This window comes from Pelodiscus sinensis, chromosome 3 (assembly GCF_052426305.1).
Source record: "Pelodiscus sinensis isolate ZL-2025 chromosome 3, ASM5242630v1, whole genome shotgun sequence".
NCBI lineage: Eukaryota > Metazoa > Chordata > Testudines > Trionychidae > Pelodiscus > Pelodiscus sinensis.
Genome location: NC_143054.1, coordinates 88,588,071 through 88,607,427, shown reverse-complemented (window position 1 = coordinate 88,607,427; position 19,357 = coordinate 88,588,071). Strand labels below are relative to the sequence as shown.

General features: G+C 44.3%; 1 protein-coding gene across 8 annotated transcripts in view; it reads left to right on the top strand.

Annotated features, from left to right (window-relative positions):
• Window positions 1–19,357, top strand: part of TBC1D32 (TBC1 domain family member 32) — a 210,858-nt gene that overhangs the window by 48,128 nt on the left and 143,373 nt on the right. For all 8 annotated transcript variants that reach the window (XR_012902654.2, XM_014577943.4, XM_075924062.2 and 5 more), the window contains 5 exons: window positions 6,193–6,292; window positions 12,386–12,523; window positions 13,191–13,283; window positions 13,533–13,675; window positions 14,370–14,497. Coding sequence is in view for 7 of the 8 variants with exons in the window: in XM_014577943.4 (XP_014433429.3) it covers window positions 6,193–6,292; window positions 12,386–12,523; window positions 13,191–13,283; window positions 13,533–13,675; window positions 14,370–14,497 (602 nt within the window). In the remaining variant the exon portion in view is untranslated. The remainder of the gene's footprint in view (window positions 1–6,192; window positions 6,293–12,385; window positions 12,524–13,190; window positions 13,284–13,532; window positions 13,676–14,369; window positions 14,498–19,357) is intronic.

Sequence of the window (19,357 nt, the reverse complement as noted above, 5' to 3'; positions counted from 1 at the left end):
GCCGACCGTTCTAGAGGCCAACCACTGACCTCTCAGCGTATCTCGAGACTTATTGTTTCATGCATATCTATGTGCCATTCTTTACGGGGGAAATCCCTTCCGTATCCTCCAAAAGCTCACTCCACCAGGGCGGTCTCCACTACTACAACCTTCCTGAAGGGAGTCCCGTTCCGGGACATTTGTAGGGCAGCAACGTGGTCTTCTAATGTCACTTTTATGAAACATTATGCTATAGTTGACCATTTTGCTTCGGATTCTTCGGTGGCTACAGCAGTACTTAGTCGTACTTAATCGTTTAAAAAAAATTTTTTTTTGAGTTCGGAGCGCTCCGGACTCTTTGGTTACTGTTCCGGAGTCACCTAGAGTGGAGCACCCACGGGGCCACTCGAAGAAGGAAAAGAAGTTACTCACCCTGTGAAATAACGATTGTTCTTCGAGATGTGCCCCGTGGGTGCTCCACGACCCGTCCTTCCTCCCCGCTCCGAATCTCTTTATTATCTCTTTCAGTTGAGCGGATGAGAGGAACTGGTGGTTGTCAGTCTGCGCGCGGCTGATCAAAGGCGCGAACGGCGCTTTGAAGGAGCGCGCATGCGCAGGCTGGCGGGACATGGCTATGAAAATTTTCCGAGCCGCGGCGCCGGGATGGGACCCGACACCTAGAGTGGAGCACCCACGGGGCACATCTCGAAGAACAATCGTTACTTCACAGGGTGAGTAACTTCTTTTTTGGAGGTATTTAAGAGTAGGTTAGATAAATGTCTATCGGCGATGGTCTAGATAGTATTTGGTCCTGCCATGAGGACAGGGGACTGGACTCAATGACCTCTCGAGGTCCCTTCCAATCCTAGTATCCTATGATTCTATGAAACACAAGAAAATTGGTCATAAAAACATATATCTTGATATTGGTTTAAAACTGTTAATGCAATATTAGGATTATGAAATCAAGTGTCATCAATCAGAAATTTTAAGGCTAAGGCAGAACATATCTGTGACGGAGTCCCCCCCCCCCAATGCTTTATGAAATGGACTTATGGACATGAATATACATAACTCAAAGGTGGTTTGTGCGAATTATTTTATGTAATCCATCGATCTTCATGTCTTGATTTGCTGGTTCTGTTTATCTTACTCTGTTTTATGTATCAATTGTGTGTGTAAAATTAGACACAGGGAGTGGGGAATAATTTGTGAGTTTCCAATGTGTGAATGGGAGACATGGAGAGTGTTACCTGCAACTTCTAGATGAGCCACTGTTAAACAATCTTTTGTCCTTAAGTCTGAGCAGTGGTTGGTAGGGAGTGGCCTCAACTCTTTAACAAAAGGAATAGGAAAGGAATAGGTCTTTTTGGCTGGGCTGCACCTGAAGGAAGGAACCTGAGACCCCAGGGTGGGGAAGACAGCCCTGGTTTAGAGTGGCAGTTGGAAAAGAGGTTTTAGGGAGAGTTTAAGTTTGCACTGAGGTTTCAGTGGAGAATTAGACAAGCGGTTTTGTTTCTTTTGATTTGTAACCTACTTTGCTCTGCCTGTTTTCACTTATTACTACTTAAATCCTACTGCTTCAACTTAATAAAACCATTTTTATTTTCTGTCAAACCCAGTGCAAGCTATTGTTACCTGGGAAGGCAACCAGGGTGCACATTCCCTCTTTCACTGCTAAAGGGGGCTTACCTAATTCTTTGGGGTTTGATCCCATCTGGGGAGTGCTTTCTCAGGAGGCTGGGCCCTAAACTGCACTCTCCTTGGACCTGAAGTGGTTCATTGTTTGTACTGCTTCTCGGTGGGGGCAGGGACCTCAGCTCGGGGTCTTGGCTTGGAGAGACCAGCGGAGATGGCCCAGCAGGACTGGGCGGTGAGGAGCCCCAGAGAGCAGGAAGGTGAGTGGCAGTGGCCGTGCAGCACCCTGGGAGGCACCCCTGAGGGGGTCGTCTGTGACCACACCCCGTCACAATATCAAATATATAAAGCATCAATACTGCAACCTGTGCCCTATAAGCAGACCCCTGGTGGCAGTTGAGGTAGTGAGAAGTATGAGTTCAAAAGACTATATTGAAATGTGCCAGTACCATGGACTTTTGACACAACGTATCAAGTGGGTTTCCTGGGGAATCCTTAGGGAGTGGATAATGCAAATTCCAGAGCCTGAATTATGCAAAAATCCTGAGAAGACTACTTACTAGCTCTCTTGACTCAAGATCTTAAGAAACAGCTGAACTGTCCATCTGGAGTCTGGTTCCTGGTCTAAAAACTGACATGAATCAGAGGAGTAATCAGAGGAGTAAACCCAGCTGTGAAATTTGAAAGACTAACACCTACCAAATTCCTGTATTGGAATGTAGGGTGATCATCGGTAAGCTTTTAATGTTCATGTAGATTATTTTTTGTTTTCATATGCTTTCTCTGATTATTTTGCCCCCAAAATAAATGCCTTTTGCTTTGTGAAGGCCAGCAAAGTAGCTGGCGTGTACTGTACAGCCCTGGAAGAAGAGTTAACTGCAGGTGCTGAATCCTGGTCAGATCTCCTGGAAAATCACAATGAGGTGCAAACCCCTAAACATAACCCCCTGTTGCACTGAGAATCACTAAGCCCTAAATTTGCATCTGATTTACGTTATTAAAACCTCAGTGGAAGTTGCAGTCGACACCAGACCTCATCTATCATAGGTGTTTGCTGTCCCAAGAATGCCGCAGTAAATGAAAACGTGACTCACTTTAAAAGGGCCAAACCATATATTGTAAAAGTTTTAAAAGCACAGCAAGGAAAAGCAGGTAAACACTTTTTATCCCAACCCCAAGAAGGAAAGAAGATAGAAAAGTACCCCACAAACACAAGGTTACACAAAATACAATAATTACACAGTCCAGTAGTTGACAGTGGGTGAGAAGCTCCTCTCTCTCAAACCTTTGGCTAATTTAAAGCCTCTGGTGAAAGACAAGGAGGAGATCCCTCGCAGCGGTGACCCTCTGCGGTGCTCTAGACCTCAAGCCTTAGGGCTCCTTCTGAGCCCTCAACGAGGAGCGGAGAGGCGATCCCTCGGAGACCCTGAGGACGGGTATGGTGCAGGCAGGTGGTGATGATCCTCGTCTGGGGCCTTCCGCTCCTAGTCGCAGGAATCACTGGTGGAGACTTGCCTGGCGCTGGTCGTCTGGTGTCTTCTGTTCTTCAGCAGGAACCAGTGATCGACGAGCTGTACCTGTTCCCTATACTGGACACAAAACCTAGCTAGCTAACACGATGCTCCCGTCATGGACAAGTACCCGGCCGCTGGTGCAGTGAATCGACGTACTAATCCTAACAGACACACTCGATGATGAGAAGCTAGCTAACCCTAACTAACTAACTGAGACTGACAGGGTGACACAAACACAAGCAAGGTGGAAAAGGCGTGAACGAACACAGACAACTGTTAGCCAGGCCTTCAAAGCACCCTTCTCATAAATATTCATGATCTTTCACATTAAAATCATTGGACCCTGCACAGGAAAACAAGGGTCCCTGATTGGGTGCTTTGATAAACAAGATGTAACAGCCTGGATCAGTGTCCCGTGTGCAGCAGCAGAGTGGGACATGTGCAGCTACTTGCGTGCTGTGTGCAACACTCCTAGAAACTTCTATATTAACATTCCTAACAGCTACTACATATTCATAACAAATCATACATATTAATGATTGCTTATACATATTAATAAGGTGTCAAAAATGAGCAGGCTACACCCCTATTCTCAAAGGAGAGAGATACAGATCTCTACCCCAAAAGATGTGACATCTGAGAAGCCTAAAACCTTTTGTGGGTACCCTAAAAAAAAAAAAAAAGAAGACGACCAGGAGGAGAGTCAAAGGTGCAGTTGGCCCTAAAAGAGTGACTCCTTGCACTTGCAAGAAGCTTCTCGGGAGGGTTCCATGGAGATGCTAGTGGGGGAACAACCTGTATGGACAACCCATGTAGATCAGAGCTATATTTTATAAAGCATGTTAATGCAAATGAAGACATTTGATGTAATGTAGGTATAGATGCACATATAGATCTATATAGGTAAAATTATAATAAATAATCCTGGGAGATCGTCTTGGTTACGACAATCTTGTAAGCCACTCATGCAGCCAACTCACTAGCCTAGGTTGTCCCTCACTGATCTAGCTTGTAACACCATAAGAATTCAAGCCAGTGCTAAATTTCATCAGTCAGATCCAGTGATATAGATACCATTCTACAGTACATTGGGAGGGAGAATAAAAAAGAATGGGCTTTGAAAACCAGAGTAGGTGTAATTTGAAGCATGAGATATACATCTACCTGTGAATTGGGCAAAGTGACTTAAAAACATGGCTATTAAAAGTGAAAAGAGACCATGAGTGAAATTACCGAAAACAGTGATTAAAATTTGGGATAAAGAAAGAAAAAGGGTAAAGAAAGCAATTGGCTTTTTTTGGACACACATAGCTTATTCTCCTGGCATCTTCAAGATGCTACCGTGCAACATATTTTTATTTAGTTAGTTCGTTATTTGTGGCAAAGCTTTCTTGAAAGAATGATCATATGGCAAATTATGTGGCATGGGAGAGGCATTGTCAGGATTGCAGGTAGAAAGAGTATAACACTTTAAAGGGAGGAGAGAGGGCATAGACCCTACTGCAAAAACATTGGGGTCCACTGACTGATTTCCCAGAAACTGGAAGAACTGAGAAGTTGATAAAGGCAAGCTCAGTGACAGAAGCCCGTTTTCATCAGATCAGGTGGAGCAGGAATGGGTTGGCTGGAAAAAGGCTGGTAGAAGCTCCCAGGTAGATATTGAAATGATTATGGAGTTACCTGAACTATATAGTTTTATCTGCCAGGTAATCTCAAACATCTAATAATAAAGTTGTGTACTGATTAAACCATACCCAGTGTCTTCTGTTCTTCTGGTATAACTGGACAATGCTGTCATTTAGATTGGCCTGCTGAATTTCTTAACACCCCAAAATAATTTCCACCACGCAATTCCCATATCAATGTTCCTATAGAACACTATATACAGTGTGGAAGAAAACATTGTCCTCACTCTGAGTTTGTAAGCAACAAGTAGCCAGAGGCAGTTTTATTACAAGCTGCAGCAAGGGAAAAACTGGTTTGGATGGGGGGAAGCCCCCCCCCCCCCCCAGGAAGATCTTCGAATACAAGCAATTATGAAGCAGTTTTTATACTGTTGATAAAATATAATAACAATAACAATTAGCCATTGGTGTTTGTAATGGGAAAGAGACTAACAGTTATTTTAGTTCCACCCAGATGCTCCTTATCTCAAGGTCCCTGCCAGAGTCAGCATTCTATCCTTATCTCCGTATGGAGGCGAGAGGCAAAGGCAGCGTCTAATTACAGATCTCGCGTTGTCAGGCCACAGACTTAGCCTGACTCTTCCTCTCTTGTTAACAAGACCAAGATGGCTGCACACAAATTCCCTTATTCCTTTTTCTTGCCTCTACAACAGTGAAACTCCGATAGTCCAGCATCCAACTGTTCGGCACTCCCGATACTCCGGCATCAAAATGCCAAGCGCTCTTGACCAGCTGATTAAAAAGCCTGCCACTCTGCACACGTGGTGGCTGTAACCAGAACACGTGCTGGCTGTAACCAGAGAGAGCATCAAGTTGGGGGGGGGGGGGAAGAGTGGGATCATATTACAGTATGGAGAAGAGCGTTTTGCTTCAGTGAAGGGGAAAGGGAAGGGGAGAGGGAGGAGGAACAGGTTACAGCATGGAGGAGACACGAAGAGGAAAGGGAAGGGGAGAGGGAGGGAGATTGTGTCCTGGCCAGCTGTTAAGCCGTGCAGCTGTACCAGACATTCCGATTCTCCGGCAAATCTGATAATCCGGCACCACCTAGGTCCAAAAGGTGCCGGATTATCGGAAGTCTACTGTACTGTACTTCCTTTACCTTTCATAAATACCTATACGGTGCCTTTTTCTCAAAACAATTATTTTGATACTTGTAGATACAAGGTTTCTTTCTATAAATATTTATGGACTTTTCAGTGACACTTGTATTATTTTTGGAAGATTTTCCCTCCTTTTGGAGAGTGGCTGATTCATTATAAACTATACGCAGTTATATAAAAATTGAGGCTTTGGTGTTAAGAGGCAGTGATTGGATCCAAAGGAGAATTAGTTTATTGTGAAGTATTGAAAGTTTTATTGTATTGTGCATTTTTCAGATTACTGCATCTGTTCAACAGTGTGTTTACTACTTTGAATCATGTAAATCAGCAGTTGATACAACTTCTAGAGTTAAAGTTTTGCCCCAACAATACAGCAGTAAGTAATTAATTAATCATGTGTTGTGCAATTACACAAACACACACACACACGCACATGCGCACACATATTATATATGCCGTGAATAAGCTTGTGAATTTGTCATGGAGGTCACAGAAGTCACAGATTCCATGAATTTCCAGGTTTTCTGTGACTTCTGCAATGGCCAGCTGAGTAGCTCAGGCAGCTGCTTGGGGCAGTCTTGAGACACTGCATCCCTCTCCTTCAGCAGGAGTTTGAGTGTGGGAGGGGACTCAGGGCAGGAGGTTGGGAGAGGGGGTGAGGATTCTTCATGGCACTTGCCTTAGGGGACTCCTCAGAAGCAGCAAAATGTCCCTTTTCAGCTCCTAGCTTTGTGCACTGCCTTTTCCAATAGGTTCTAAGCCAATCTAATGGGAGCTATGGAGCTGGCACTTGGTGTAGAGACAGCATATGGAGCTGGAAGCTGAGGGAGGGACTTGTTGCCACTTCTGCAAAGCTGTGAGGAGCCTTGCCAGTCCCGTCAATTGTTCCCCCCAGCAGCACTAGTAGGGGGGTTGTACGTCATACTGGTGGTGCCTCTTAGACTGTCCCCCTCAGGAGCACCAGTGGCATCCCTAGGTCAGTCTTCCCAACAACTGAGGCACTCTCCCACATTGGCCACTCCCCCGATGAGCACCCTGAGATCTCCCTCCCCCATTTAGTCAGGGGTATATGGTAAAAGTAATGGACAGGTCACAGGCTGTGAGTTTTTGTTTACTCTCCATGACCTGTTTATGATGTTTGCTAGAAATAACTATGACTAAAACATAGCCTTAGCAGTGATTTTATATATGAAATTCCATGTTTATTACTGATGAGAAGTCCTGTGGCACCTTATAGACTAACAGATTTATTGGAGCATAAGCTTTCATGGGCAAAGACCCACTTCGTCAGATGCATGTAGTGGAAATTCCAGAGGCAGGTATAAATATACAGGCATAAGAAAGGAGTACCAATTAAGAGTATGGCTAGAGATAACAAGGTCAATTCAGTCAGGGAGGATGAGGCCCACTTCTAGCAGCTGATGTGGAGGTTTGAAAACCAAGAGAGGAGAAACTGCTTTTGTAGGTGGCTAGCCTTTCACAGTCTTTGTTTAATCCTAAAATGATGGTATCAAATTTGCAGATGAACTGTAGCTCAGCAGTTTCTCTTTGAAGTCTGTTCTTGAAGTTTTTTTGTTGCAGGATGGCTACCTTTAAATCTGCTACTGTGTGTCCAGGGAGATTGAAGTGTTCTCCAACAGGTTTTTGTATACAGCCTTTTACGAACAAGTTATAGACCAACACATGGTCTGTAACTCAAAGTGTTCGTAACTCGAATCCCATAGAGTTATATGGCGACCGCGCTGTTCGTAAGTGCAGATTGCCATTCGTAACTTGGATCCGCATTTTCGACCGCTTTGGTCGTAAGTGCAGATGGCCATAAATGGAGGTGGTTGTAACTCGGGGAGTCGCTGTATTACCATTCCTGATATCTGATTTGTGTCCATTTATTATTTTACATAGGGAATGTCCAGTTTGGCTGATGTATATAGCAGAGAGGCATTTCTGGCACATGATGGCATATATTACATTGGTAGATGTGCAGGTGAATGAACCCATGATGGTGTGGCTGATCTGGTTAGGTCCTATAATGGTGTCGCTGGTGTAAATATGTGGACAGAGTTGGCACTGAGGATTGTTGCAGGGATTGGGTCCTGAATTAGAGTTACTGTGGTGTGGTGTATAGTTGCTGGTGAGAATTTACTTCAGGTTGGTGGGTTGTCTGTGGGCAAGTACTGGCCTGCCTCCCAAGGCTTGTGAAAGTGAGGGATTGTTTTCCAGGCTGGGTAGTAGATGATGCATAGGAGAGGTTTTAGCTGAGGACTGTAGGTGATGGCCAGTGGCGTTCTGTTGGTTTCTTTGTTGGGCTTGTCTTATAGTAGGAGGCTTCTGGGTATACGTCTGGCTCTGTTAATCTGTTTCCTCACTTGGGCAGGTATTGTAGTTTCAAGAATGCTTGGTGAAGATCTTGTAGGTGTTTGCCTCTGTCTGAGGGGTTGGAGCAAATTCGGTTGTACCTTAGTGCTTGGCTGTAGACAATGGATTGTGTGGTGTGTCCAGGATGGAAGCTGGAGGCATGAAGGTAGGCATAGTGGTCAGTAGGTTTTCGGTATAGGATGGTGTTTATGAGACCATCAATTATTTGCACTATAGTGTCCAGGAAGTGGATCTGTTGTGTAGACTGGTCCAGGCTGAGGTTGATGGTGGGGTAGAAATTGTTGACATTGCCGTGGAATTCTTCCAGAGCCTCCTTCCCATGGGTCCAGATGATGAAGGTGTCATCAATGTAGCGTAAGGAGAGAAGAGGCACTAGTGGACAGAGCTGAGGAAGCGTTGTTTCAGGTCAGCCATAAAAATGTTGGCATATTGTGAGGCCATGCGGGTGCTCATAGCTGTGCCACTGGCTAGGAGGTATATATTTTCACCAAATCTCTAGCCTTACTCTTAATTGGTACTCCTTTCTTATGCCTCATTTATACCTGCCTCTGGGATTTCCACTACATGTTTCTGATGAAGTGGGTCTTTGCCCATGAAAGCTTATGCTCCAATAAATCTGTCAGTCTTTAAGGTGCCACAGGACTCCTCGTTGCTTTTGCAGATTCAGACTAACAAGGCTACCCCTCTGATACTTGACACCATGCTTATTATTGTGACATCTCAGCTCCATATGGCAAATGAAGACAAAACCCTCACTCTTTCACCCTATAAAGATTTCTTAATCATAGAATTATAGAATCTTAGGGTTAGAAGTGACCTCAGGAACTCATTGAGTCCAATCCCCTTCCGTAAGCAGGACCAATTCCAGCTAAATCATCCCAGCCAGGGCTTTGTCAAACTGGGACTTAAAAACTTAAAAACCTCTCCCAAACTTGGAGATTCCACCACCACCCGAAGTAACCCATTCCAGTGCTTCACCACTCTCCAAGTGAAATAATATTTTCTAATATCCAACCTAGACCTCCCCCACTGCAACTTGAGACCATTGCTCCTTGTTCTATCTGTAAGAAAGATCTGTGCTGAACAACAGATTCCACAGCTTAGATTTATATATCATCTTTTGAAATACCTAGAATTATAGAATCATAGAACTGGAAGAGACCTGAGAAGGTCATCAAGTCCAGCCCCCTGCTCTAGGCAGGACCAATCCCAACTAAATCAACCCGGCCAGGGCTTTGTCAAGCCGAGACTTAAACACCTCTAGGGATGGAGACTCCACTACTTCCCTAGGTAACCCATTCCAGTGCTTCACCACCCTCCTAGTGAAATAGTTTTTCCTAATATCCAACCTGGACCTCTCCCACCACAACTTGAGACCATTGTTCCTTGTTCTGCCATCTGTCACTACTGAGAACAGCCTCTCTCCATCCTCTTTGGAACCTCCCTTCAGGAAGTTGAAGGCTGCTATCAAATCCCCCCTCACTCTTCGCTTCTGCAGACTAAACAGACCCAGCTCCCTCAGCCTTTCCTCATAAGTCATATGCTCCAGCCCCCTAATCATTTTGGTTGCCCTCCACTGGACCCTCTCTAATGCGTCCACATCCTTTTTGTAGAGGGGGGCCCAGAACTGGACACAATACTCCAGATGCGGCCTCACCAAAGCCGAATAAAGGGGAATGATGACATCTCTGGATCTGCTGGCAATGCTCCTCTTAATGCAACCTAATATGCCATTAGCCTTCTTGGCTACAAGGGCACACTGTTGACTCATATCTAGCTTCTCAACCACTGTAACCCCCAGGTCCTTTTCTGCAGAACTACTACTTAATTGGTTGGTCCCCAGCTTGTAACTATGCTTGGGATTCTTCCGTCCCAAGTGCAGGACTCTACACTTGTCCTTGTTGAACCTCATCAGATTTCTTGTGGCCCAATCCTCAAATTTGTCTAAGTCATTCTGTACCCTATCTTTGCCCTTACGCGTATCTACCTCTCCCCCCAGCTTAGTGTCATCCGCAAACTTGCTGAGGGTGCAATCCATCCCCTCATCCAGATCATTAATAAAGATATTGAACAAAACTGGTCCTAGAACTGAACCTTGGGGCACTCCGCTAGAAACCGACTGCCATCCTGACATCGAGCCATTGATCACTACCCGCTGGGCCCGGCCTTCTAGCCATCTTTCTATCCATCTTACCATCTATTTATCCAATCCACAATCCCTTAACTTGCTGGCAAGAATACAGGCAGTCCCCGGGTTAAATGGATCCGACTTACATCGGATCCCTACTTACAAACGGGGTGAGGCAACCCCGCACTAGCTGCTTCCCCCCAGCAGACCAGGGAGACGCAAAGCTAGCACCGCTCCAGCAGACCAGGGAGACGCGGAGCGGCTTTTCTCAGCAGACACCTCAGCTTGAGAATAAAGGACTAAGGGAAGTGAGGTGTGGGAGAATAAAACTGAGCTCTGGAGAAATGTTTGGCTAGAGTTTCCCCTACAATATGTACCAGTTCCGATTTACATACAAATTCAACTTAAGAACAAACCTACAGTCCCTATCTTGTACGTAACCCGGGGACTGCCTGTATTGTGGGAGACCGTATCAAAAGCCTTGCTAAAGTCAAGGTATATAACAGCCACTGACTTCCCCATGTCCACCGAGCCAGTTACCTCATCATAGAAGCTAATCAGATTGGTCAGGCACGACTTGCCCTTTGTGAATCCATGCTGACTATTCCTAATCACTTTCCTCTCATCCAAGTGCCTCAATATGGATTCCTTAAGGATCCCTTCCATGATTTTTCCAGGAACCTAGGTAAGACTGACCGGCCTATAGTTCCCTGGATCATCCTTCTTCCCTTTTTTGAAGATTGGCACTACATTTGCCTTTTTCCAGTCATCCGGCATTTCTCCCGATCTCCACGACTTTTCAAAGATAATAGCCAAAGGCTCCACAATGACATTTGCCAACTTCCTCAGTACCTTCGGATGCACTAAGTCCGGACCCATGGATTTATGTACGTTTAGCTTTTCTAAATAGTTCCTAACCTGTTCTTTACCCACCACGGGCTGTCCATCTTCATCCCATCTTGCGTCACTTGGCGCAGAAGTCCAGGAGCCGACCTTGTCCGTGAATACAGAGGCAAAGAAAGGGTTGAGTACTTCAGCTTTTCCCACATCATCTGTCACTAGGTTACCTCCTTCATTCATTAGGGGCCGCACACCCTCTCTGATCACCACCTTCTTGTTAACATGCCTGTAGAAACCTTTCTTGTTATCCTTCACATCCTTAGCCAGTCGCAATTCCATTTGCGCTTTCGCCTTCCTGATAACCCCCCGGCATTCTCGAGCTATACCTTTAAACTCCTCCCTGGTCATTTGTTCAAGTTTCCACTCTTTGTAAGCTTCCTTTTTGTGCTTAAGTTCACCAAGGATTTCCCCTGTAAGCCAGTCCGGTCTCCTACCATGTTTGCCTCTCTTACTACGCGTCGGGATGGTTTCTTTCTGTGCCTTCAATAAGGCTTCTTTAAAATACTGCCAGCTGTCCTGGACTCCTTTCCCCTTCATGTTAACATCCCAGGGGATTCTGCCTATCAGATCTCGGAGGGAGTCAAAATCTGCTTTTTTGAAGTCCAAGGTGTGTATTTTACTACTCTCGTTTCTTCCTTTGGTCAGGATCCTGAAATCTACCATCTCATGATCACTGCTTCCCAGGTTGTTACCCACCTCCACTTCCCCTATTAGTTCCTCCCTGCTTGTGAGCAGAAGGTCAAGCTGCTCACGGCCCCTGGTCGGATCCTTCAGCACCTGTGTTAAGAAGTTATCCCCAACATTCTCCAAAAACTTCCTGGATTGCCTGTGTACTGCTGTATAGGTTTCCCAGCAGATGTCAGGGTTTAGACCTCTTTAGATCTTTCTCACTGGAAATGGGGGAAAAAAGAATTCAGTGATATTTGCTTATTTATACTGTCTGGGAAACTTCCTTTACAAATGTAGTGCTACACATTTATTGGTAGTTCAAACAGGAATACAGAATAGATAGGAGTCTTACTGAAAACTATAACTGAATTCTGAAAAATGTTCTTATTTTTTAAGGCAGTAACCAGAAGACTTTCTACACGGGAGAAGAGTTACAGTATATCTATTTTGTTCATTCACTGTGCCTTTTAGGAAGATTGTTGATATATAAACAAGGCAGAAACCTATTTCCTACACAGCTGGAAAATAGAAAAGGTATGGATAGGTAGAGGACAGAAGAATATGTTTCATGACAATGTGTTTGTGGAAAGTTATGTTTCAAATGTGGTGTTGTGGATATTATGTGAAATTGTTTCTATTATTCATCACTTCTGTAACTCGGGAGTGTTTATTAGACATAGTGTGGCTAAAATAGAGCATCGGACCTAATTTCTTCATCCTTGATTGCAAGTTAATTTTTATTGTTTTCTGAGTAGTGAAAAAAAATGGAGCAGTTAGAGTACTAAAATGGTAAAATTATGATGACAGTGAGATAATAAATTAAATCCACAGTCCTGTTGCATATTTATGGAAAATTCCCTTTACAATGAACTTCACCTTTTAATAGCCTTGATGGAGTTTGTCCAACTATTAATAAATATTGTACATATATTCAATATCTTCAAATAAGCTGTCTCCTACTACCATGAAAGATGGATTGAAATGGGAGAGGTTCAAGCCATATAAGATGATCTGCAAGTATTTAGAATGGTTAGATAAGTGGCTACAGTCCAAAATTACTCTAGTGTATCATCTGTAGTTATAGCCATTAATTATAATAAAACAAGAAGTATCTTGCCTATGTTTAGAAAGTTCATTTTGTTATGAAGTTAATACAATGCTTTATTTTATAGAGTCCTTTTTTTCTTTGTGATTTTTGTAGATTTCATATCCCTAACCGACCTGTTGGTACTATTTATTCGGTTTATTTATTGCGCTCCCACTTGCCCAAAGAAAACTCTGACAGTGCACACAGGTAATATTGTCCCTTTTTATTTAATTTCTTAATTGTATCACTTTGTAAATAGAATTGGAATTCAATAACTTTTTTATTTGATAACTTTTAATTTGGATATTTTAAATAACAGGTTTGCAAATGTTTACTTGTTTTCTTTCTTTCTTGCATGAATATTATATTATCCAATTGAAAATGAGGTAGGTAAGCATCTGGATAAAAAGTTCATTTATATTCAAAATTTAAACTAACATTTCTTGTGTTTGTCAGGTAATTATTCTCCATCAGTCTTAGTTACAGAGGTGCTACAGATTCTGTGTGACCGAACTGAATGTACTACTGAATTTTTATATACTAATAAAGTGATAGATGTGCTTCTTCATCCCATTCGTAATTTACTGAATGGAACAGAGGTTTGTAGTAAACTTTATATATTTGATTAAATCTTATGTCAAAGAGGCGTGTGAGAAAATTCAGTACTTTTTTAAAAGTATATTTTTGTGGTTCTGGAAGTCAATGCAACTGGAAAATATGAATGTTTTCATTGTAGAGCAGCTACATGGTCCTCCCATCACTGCTCAAGGGTCCCAGCGAGGCAACCGTGGGCCAGATCTCGTGGCTTGGCTGGCCGGATCCGGCCTGCTGGCAGCTTCTTGCCCACCCCTGCATTAGAGCCATTTGCAGCTTGCAAGCATCAGGCCTGGCTCTAAGTTGATCTAAGTTACAGTAGTTCAGTTATGTAAGTTAATGTAACTTGGGTCAACTTACAGTGTTGTCTACACTGTGCTGTGTTGACAAATGACACTCTCGTCAGCATAGTTTCCACCTTTTGTGGAGCTGAGGTACATAGGTTGTTGCTCCCATCGATTTAATGTGTCTTCACCAAATCTGCTAAATCAACACTACTGCATTGATTGCAGCATTGCCAGTTTAGCTGATAGTGTAGACGTGGCCTCAATTTGAGTATCACTGGTTTAGGCTGTTGAACATCTACCAGAAGGGTGAGCCAAATTGAACAAACATATTTTGGAGAAACATTAAACATGTAAAAAAAGATACTTTGGAAATCATTTATCTTAAAAACTAATGTATTTTTTAACAAAACAGGTATATATAAATTGCCCTGAAACCGCTTTTATACAAATAGCAGATATTTTGGCAAGGATTGCTGCTGTAGAAGATGGTCTTTCTCTTCTCCTTTATGGAGGAAACATGAATTCTGCCAAAAAGGACAGGTAAGAGAATACTTTAAAAAACTATGTTACTCCACTAAACATGAGCTTGAAATTATTCATTGTCTCCTTGTTATTTAAAACTTACCATATATTTTGGTTTTGCTTTAAAGTCGAATTATCAGATAAAGTGAGTGTGTCAATGGAATGAAATGTGACAGAACAATGTAGTATAAATGCCAACGTGAAGGGGCATTTTACAGAAAGCAAACATAAGAATGTGCACTCGGAACCCAAACAAAAGTAATCAGCACCGGCCAAACCAGTCACACTTCAGAGGCACAGACTGGCACCGAAGCTTGCACCAGTCACGGCACCCAAGAAACCTCACCCTGACTTGCTGCCTCCAAAGCACCCATTACCAACGGTGCCAGCGGCACTGTCCATTATGCACCAAAGCTTGGAACTGACACGAGCATTTGCGACACCGGTCTCCTCCAACTAGCTGTCCTCCTTTGGCTCTGCCGTCTCCATGCTCTCATAGATCACCGGTTCCCCCAATCTCTCCTGACAAAGCCGGCACCAAACCATACAGCTGCTTCTCATTCCAGCACTTCAGTCCTACTCAGAGATGTCCACCTTGGGAGTCTGGTCCTGCTGCATATCCCTATCCTACTCTGTCACCAGCATGGTATACACACCAATACCCATACCCACCCCCTGTATCCCAGGCAATGGCATCCATAGGATTCACGATCTTATCTTAAGGGCCATCACATGGCTCCTTCAACAGCGTCCAGAGGACCACCCTGTTCTCCCCAACCCACACCATCTGCTCTCACACCAGATTTCCCCCAAGCCTATCCAGACTGATATTGAGGCCTCCCTGTCCAAGGGTAAAGATAGGTCCCCCCTGCACAATTCTTCCTCCTCACCAGATAAGGCAGTTATCTCTACCACTCTGCCTCCACCCAACAATTCTAAAAAGTTTCAAGAACTTTTTAAAAGGGTTGCCCTAGTGCAGGAACAAGACCTGCATGAGGTCCAGGAGAAACAATACTATCTCTTGCAAACTTTATAGCCCCCCACATCCTTTCCCCTCCCCATGGATAAAGCCATTATAGACACTATCAAAAGCATCTGGCAAACCCCGGCATCCATCACACCCACCAATCAGAGAGCTGACCACAAGTATTTTATTATACCGAAAGGCATGGTCTTCCTCTTTACCCATCCTCCCGCAAATTCCCTAGTGGTCAACTCTGTCAGACACAAGAAAAGACAGCCTAATATGAGGTCTACGCCACAGAACAAGGATCACAAAAGAATGGACATCATGGGATGCAAGGTGTACTCTTGTACCCTGATCCTTAGGGCAGCAAATTACACTGCAATGCTGGCATACTATCACAATTCCAATTATTCCAAGTTGCAGGAGCTCGTGCAATTTCTGCCTGTGCATAAGACATCAATTCTCCTTAATGTTATTAAGGAATGGCATACAATCTCCCATACGGCATTACAGTCCACAGTGGATGTGGCCGACACTGCTGCCCGCATCACAGCCCCGGCTGTTGTGATGCACAAGATATCATGACTTCAAGCACCAGGAGTACCAAGGGGCCTGCAGCAAAAAGTCAAGGATCTCCCCTTTGACAAGACCAACCTGTTTGCTGAAAAAATGAATGAAGTGCTTCATTCCATGAAGGACTCCCGCATAACCCTCCTGGTCCTGGTCATGTACACACCCCCTTCCAAGAGAGCCAGATACAATACCTATCAAAGACCCAGAGAGTCATACAGACCACAATCCAGGTATGACTTCCATCAAAAACACAAGCCCCAACGACATAGACCGCAACATCAACAAGAGTGTCAATCCTCCACATCCCAACCTTGTACATCAAAACAACAGATTTGAAGGTTTGTTTGAGAGCCAGAAAGACACTCCCGCTGTGGTCACACCATTATCCAGTCATCTACATTTCAGCCACTGCCTCTGGCCCTTTCTACACCAGTGGGCACAAATAACATTGGACCAATGGGTATTGGAGCTTATCTAGGTTGGTTACTCCATCCCTTTCACCTCCCTTTCTCCTATTCATCCCCCCACCCCGGCCCCCTTCAGGGACCCCTCTCACAACACCCTCCTCCAGAAAGAGGTGCTTAATCTTAGAATCATAGAACCATAGAGCTGGAAGAGACCACAGAAGGTCATCAAGTCCAGCACCCTGCTCTAGGCAGGACCAATCCCAACTAAATCAACCCAGCCAGAGCTTTGTCAAGCTGAGACTTAAACACCTCTACGGATGGAGACTCCTCTACTTCCCTAGGTAACCCATTCCAGTGCTTCACCACCCTCCTAGTGAAATAGTTTTTTCCTAATATCCAACCTGGACCTCTCCCACCACAACTTGAGACCATTGTTCCTTGTTCTGCCATCTGTCACTACTGAGAACAGCCTCTCTCCATCCTCTTTGGAACCTCCCTTCAGGAAGTTGAAGGCTGCTATCAAATCCCCCCTCACTCTTCGCTTCTGCAGACTAAACAGACCCAAGTCCCTCCGCCTCTCCTCATAAGTCATATGCTCCAGCCCCCTAATCATTTTGGTTGCCCTCCGCTGGACCCTCTCCAATGCGTCCACATCCTTTTTGTAGTGGGGGGGCCCAGAAATGGACACAATACTCCAGATGTGGCCTCACCAAAGCCGAATAAAGGGGAATAATGACATCTCTGGATCTGCTGGCAATGCTCCTCTTAATGCAACCTAATATGCCATTAGCCTTCTTGGCTACAAGGGCACACTGTTCACTCATATCCAGCTTCTCATCCACTGTAACCCCCAGGTCCTTTTCTGCAGAACTAGTACTTAATTGGTTGGTCCCCAGCTTGTAACTATGCTTGGGATTCTTCCGTCCCAAGTGCAGGACTCTACACTTGTCCTTGTTGAACCTCATCAGATTTCTTGTGGCCCAATCCTCCAAGTTGTCTGTCATTCTGTACCCTATCTTTGCCCTTAAGTGTATCTACCTCTCCCCCCAGCTTAGTGTCATCCGCAAACTTGCTGAGGGTGCAATCCATCCCCTCATCCAGGTCATTAATAAAGATATTGAACAAAACTGGTCCTAGAACCGAACCTTGGGGCACTCCATTAGAAACCGACCGCCATCCTGACATCTTCTACTGATAGGTGCCATAGAACCAGTACCAACTGCGTTCCAAGGGAGAGGGTTTTATTCAACTTATTTACTAATTCAGAAAAAGAATGGAGGATGGAGACCCGTTCTGGATTTGAGGAGGCTCAACAAATATGTCACTTATCAGCTATTCAAAATGGTGACTTTAGCTCTAGCAACAATAATTCCAGTGCTAGATCAAGGAGATTGGCTTTAGGCTCTCAACCTCCAGCATGCCTATTTTCATATAACAATTCATCCCACCCACAAGTGTTTTCTGTGATTCACAGTTGGGTCTCAAAACTACAAATTCCAAGTATTCCCTTTCGGGATTTCAACAGCTCCCAGAGTTTTTTTTTCCCAAACTCTAGCTATAGTCGTGGTTTATGTAAACCTCCTTGCAGGAGGCATAAGGGATCTGTTGAAAAAGCTTTCTTTCTCAACAGATCCCCCTCTAGACTGCTGCTTTTTGCCGACAAAGTGCGGAATCGGCAAAACACGGTGGCCATTTTTATGCAAATTAGGCACGGGATATTTAAATCTCTGCCTCATTTGCAATGTCGACCTGCCTAATCTGCATCTCTCTTCTGACAGAGGGATGCAGTCTAGATATACACTTAGATGGGGCTACTAGAAGGTTGGTGCATAATTGGCTGGATAACCATTCTCAGAAAGTAGTTTCTGAATCAGATCCCAGCTAAGGGAAAAAGAGCTGTTTACCTGGATTGTACTGGTGAGGATCATAGTGATGTTGTCATGGGGTGGGGAGATCCCGTCCAGTGTGGGGGAATTCATCCTGTTCTTTGAGTAGCCCTCTGTCTGTAGGCAGTGGGACTTAAGGATTCAAGTCAAGAGGGCTGCTCTGATAACTGGGCTATAAAGCCCTGTGAATGAAGTCTATAAATTGCCCAGAACTGCTGAGCAAGAGGATCACTTGACCCACATCAATGGCACAGCCTATCACAAGGCAGTGAGGCCCAATGACCAGAGTCCATAGAGTTATTCTGGTTCAAGGGGCAGTGTGGTTAAAGGTCATATTCAGGAGAGATACTATGGGTTCATAGGGTGGGGGGGCCGTAGTGACTAGAGTCATAGAGTTCCCCATGGTGCGGGGTTGTATTGCCTATTGGTCAGCTCATGTTTTGGGGCCTCCACCCAGGGGTGTGGACAGCAGCCAGGATAGGGGGACACTGGCCCTCCTTTTTCCACCGATTCCTAGCCTAGGGCCCTGCAAGCATCAGCTTCTGTCTCCTCCCTTTGAAAATGCGTATTACACAAATAAACACATTTTAACACTCCTGCTTTGCAGAAGTACAAAGGAGAGTCTTACATAGCAGAGCAATTCTACCTTCAGAAGTGGATGAGATTCACACACTGGTGATCTGACAAACAAACTGCTCCTACTTCCACACCTCATCTATTAATATTCAACAGTCTGTTAGAGCTTAAACACTCTGAATTCTCCCTTAGTTCTATCAAAGTCCATTCAGCTGCAATTAGTGTTTCAACACAAAATCAGAGATACTGCTGTCTTTACTCATGTCTTTACAAAGTGCTTCTTCAAGGGCTTCCAGTCCCTATACCCAAACATTAAACCACCCACTCCACTTTGGGACCTTCATTTAGTCCGAAAGTGCTTGACTAAACACCCATTTCAGCTGTTAGCAACATGCTCCCTTCTACACCTATATATGACAACTGTATTTTTAGTGGCAATTACCTCCATTGCATGTACAGGAAAATTCGA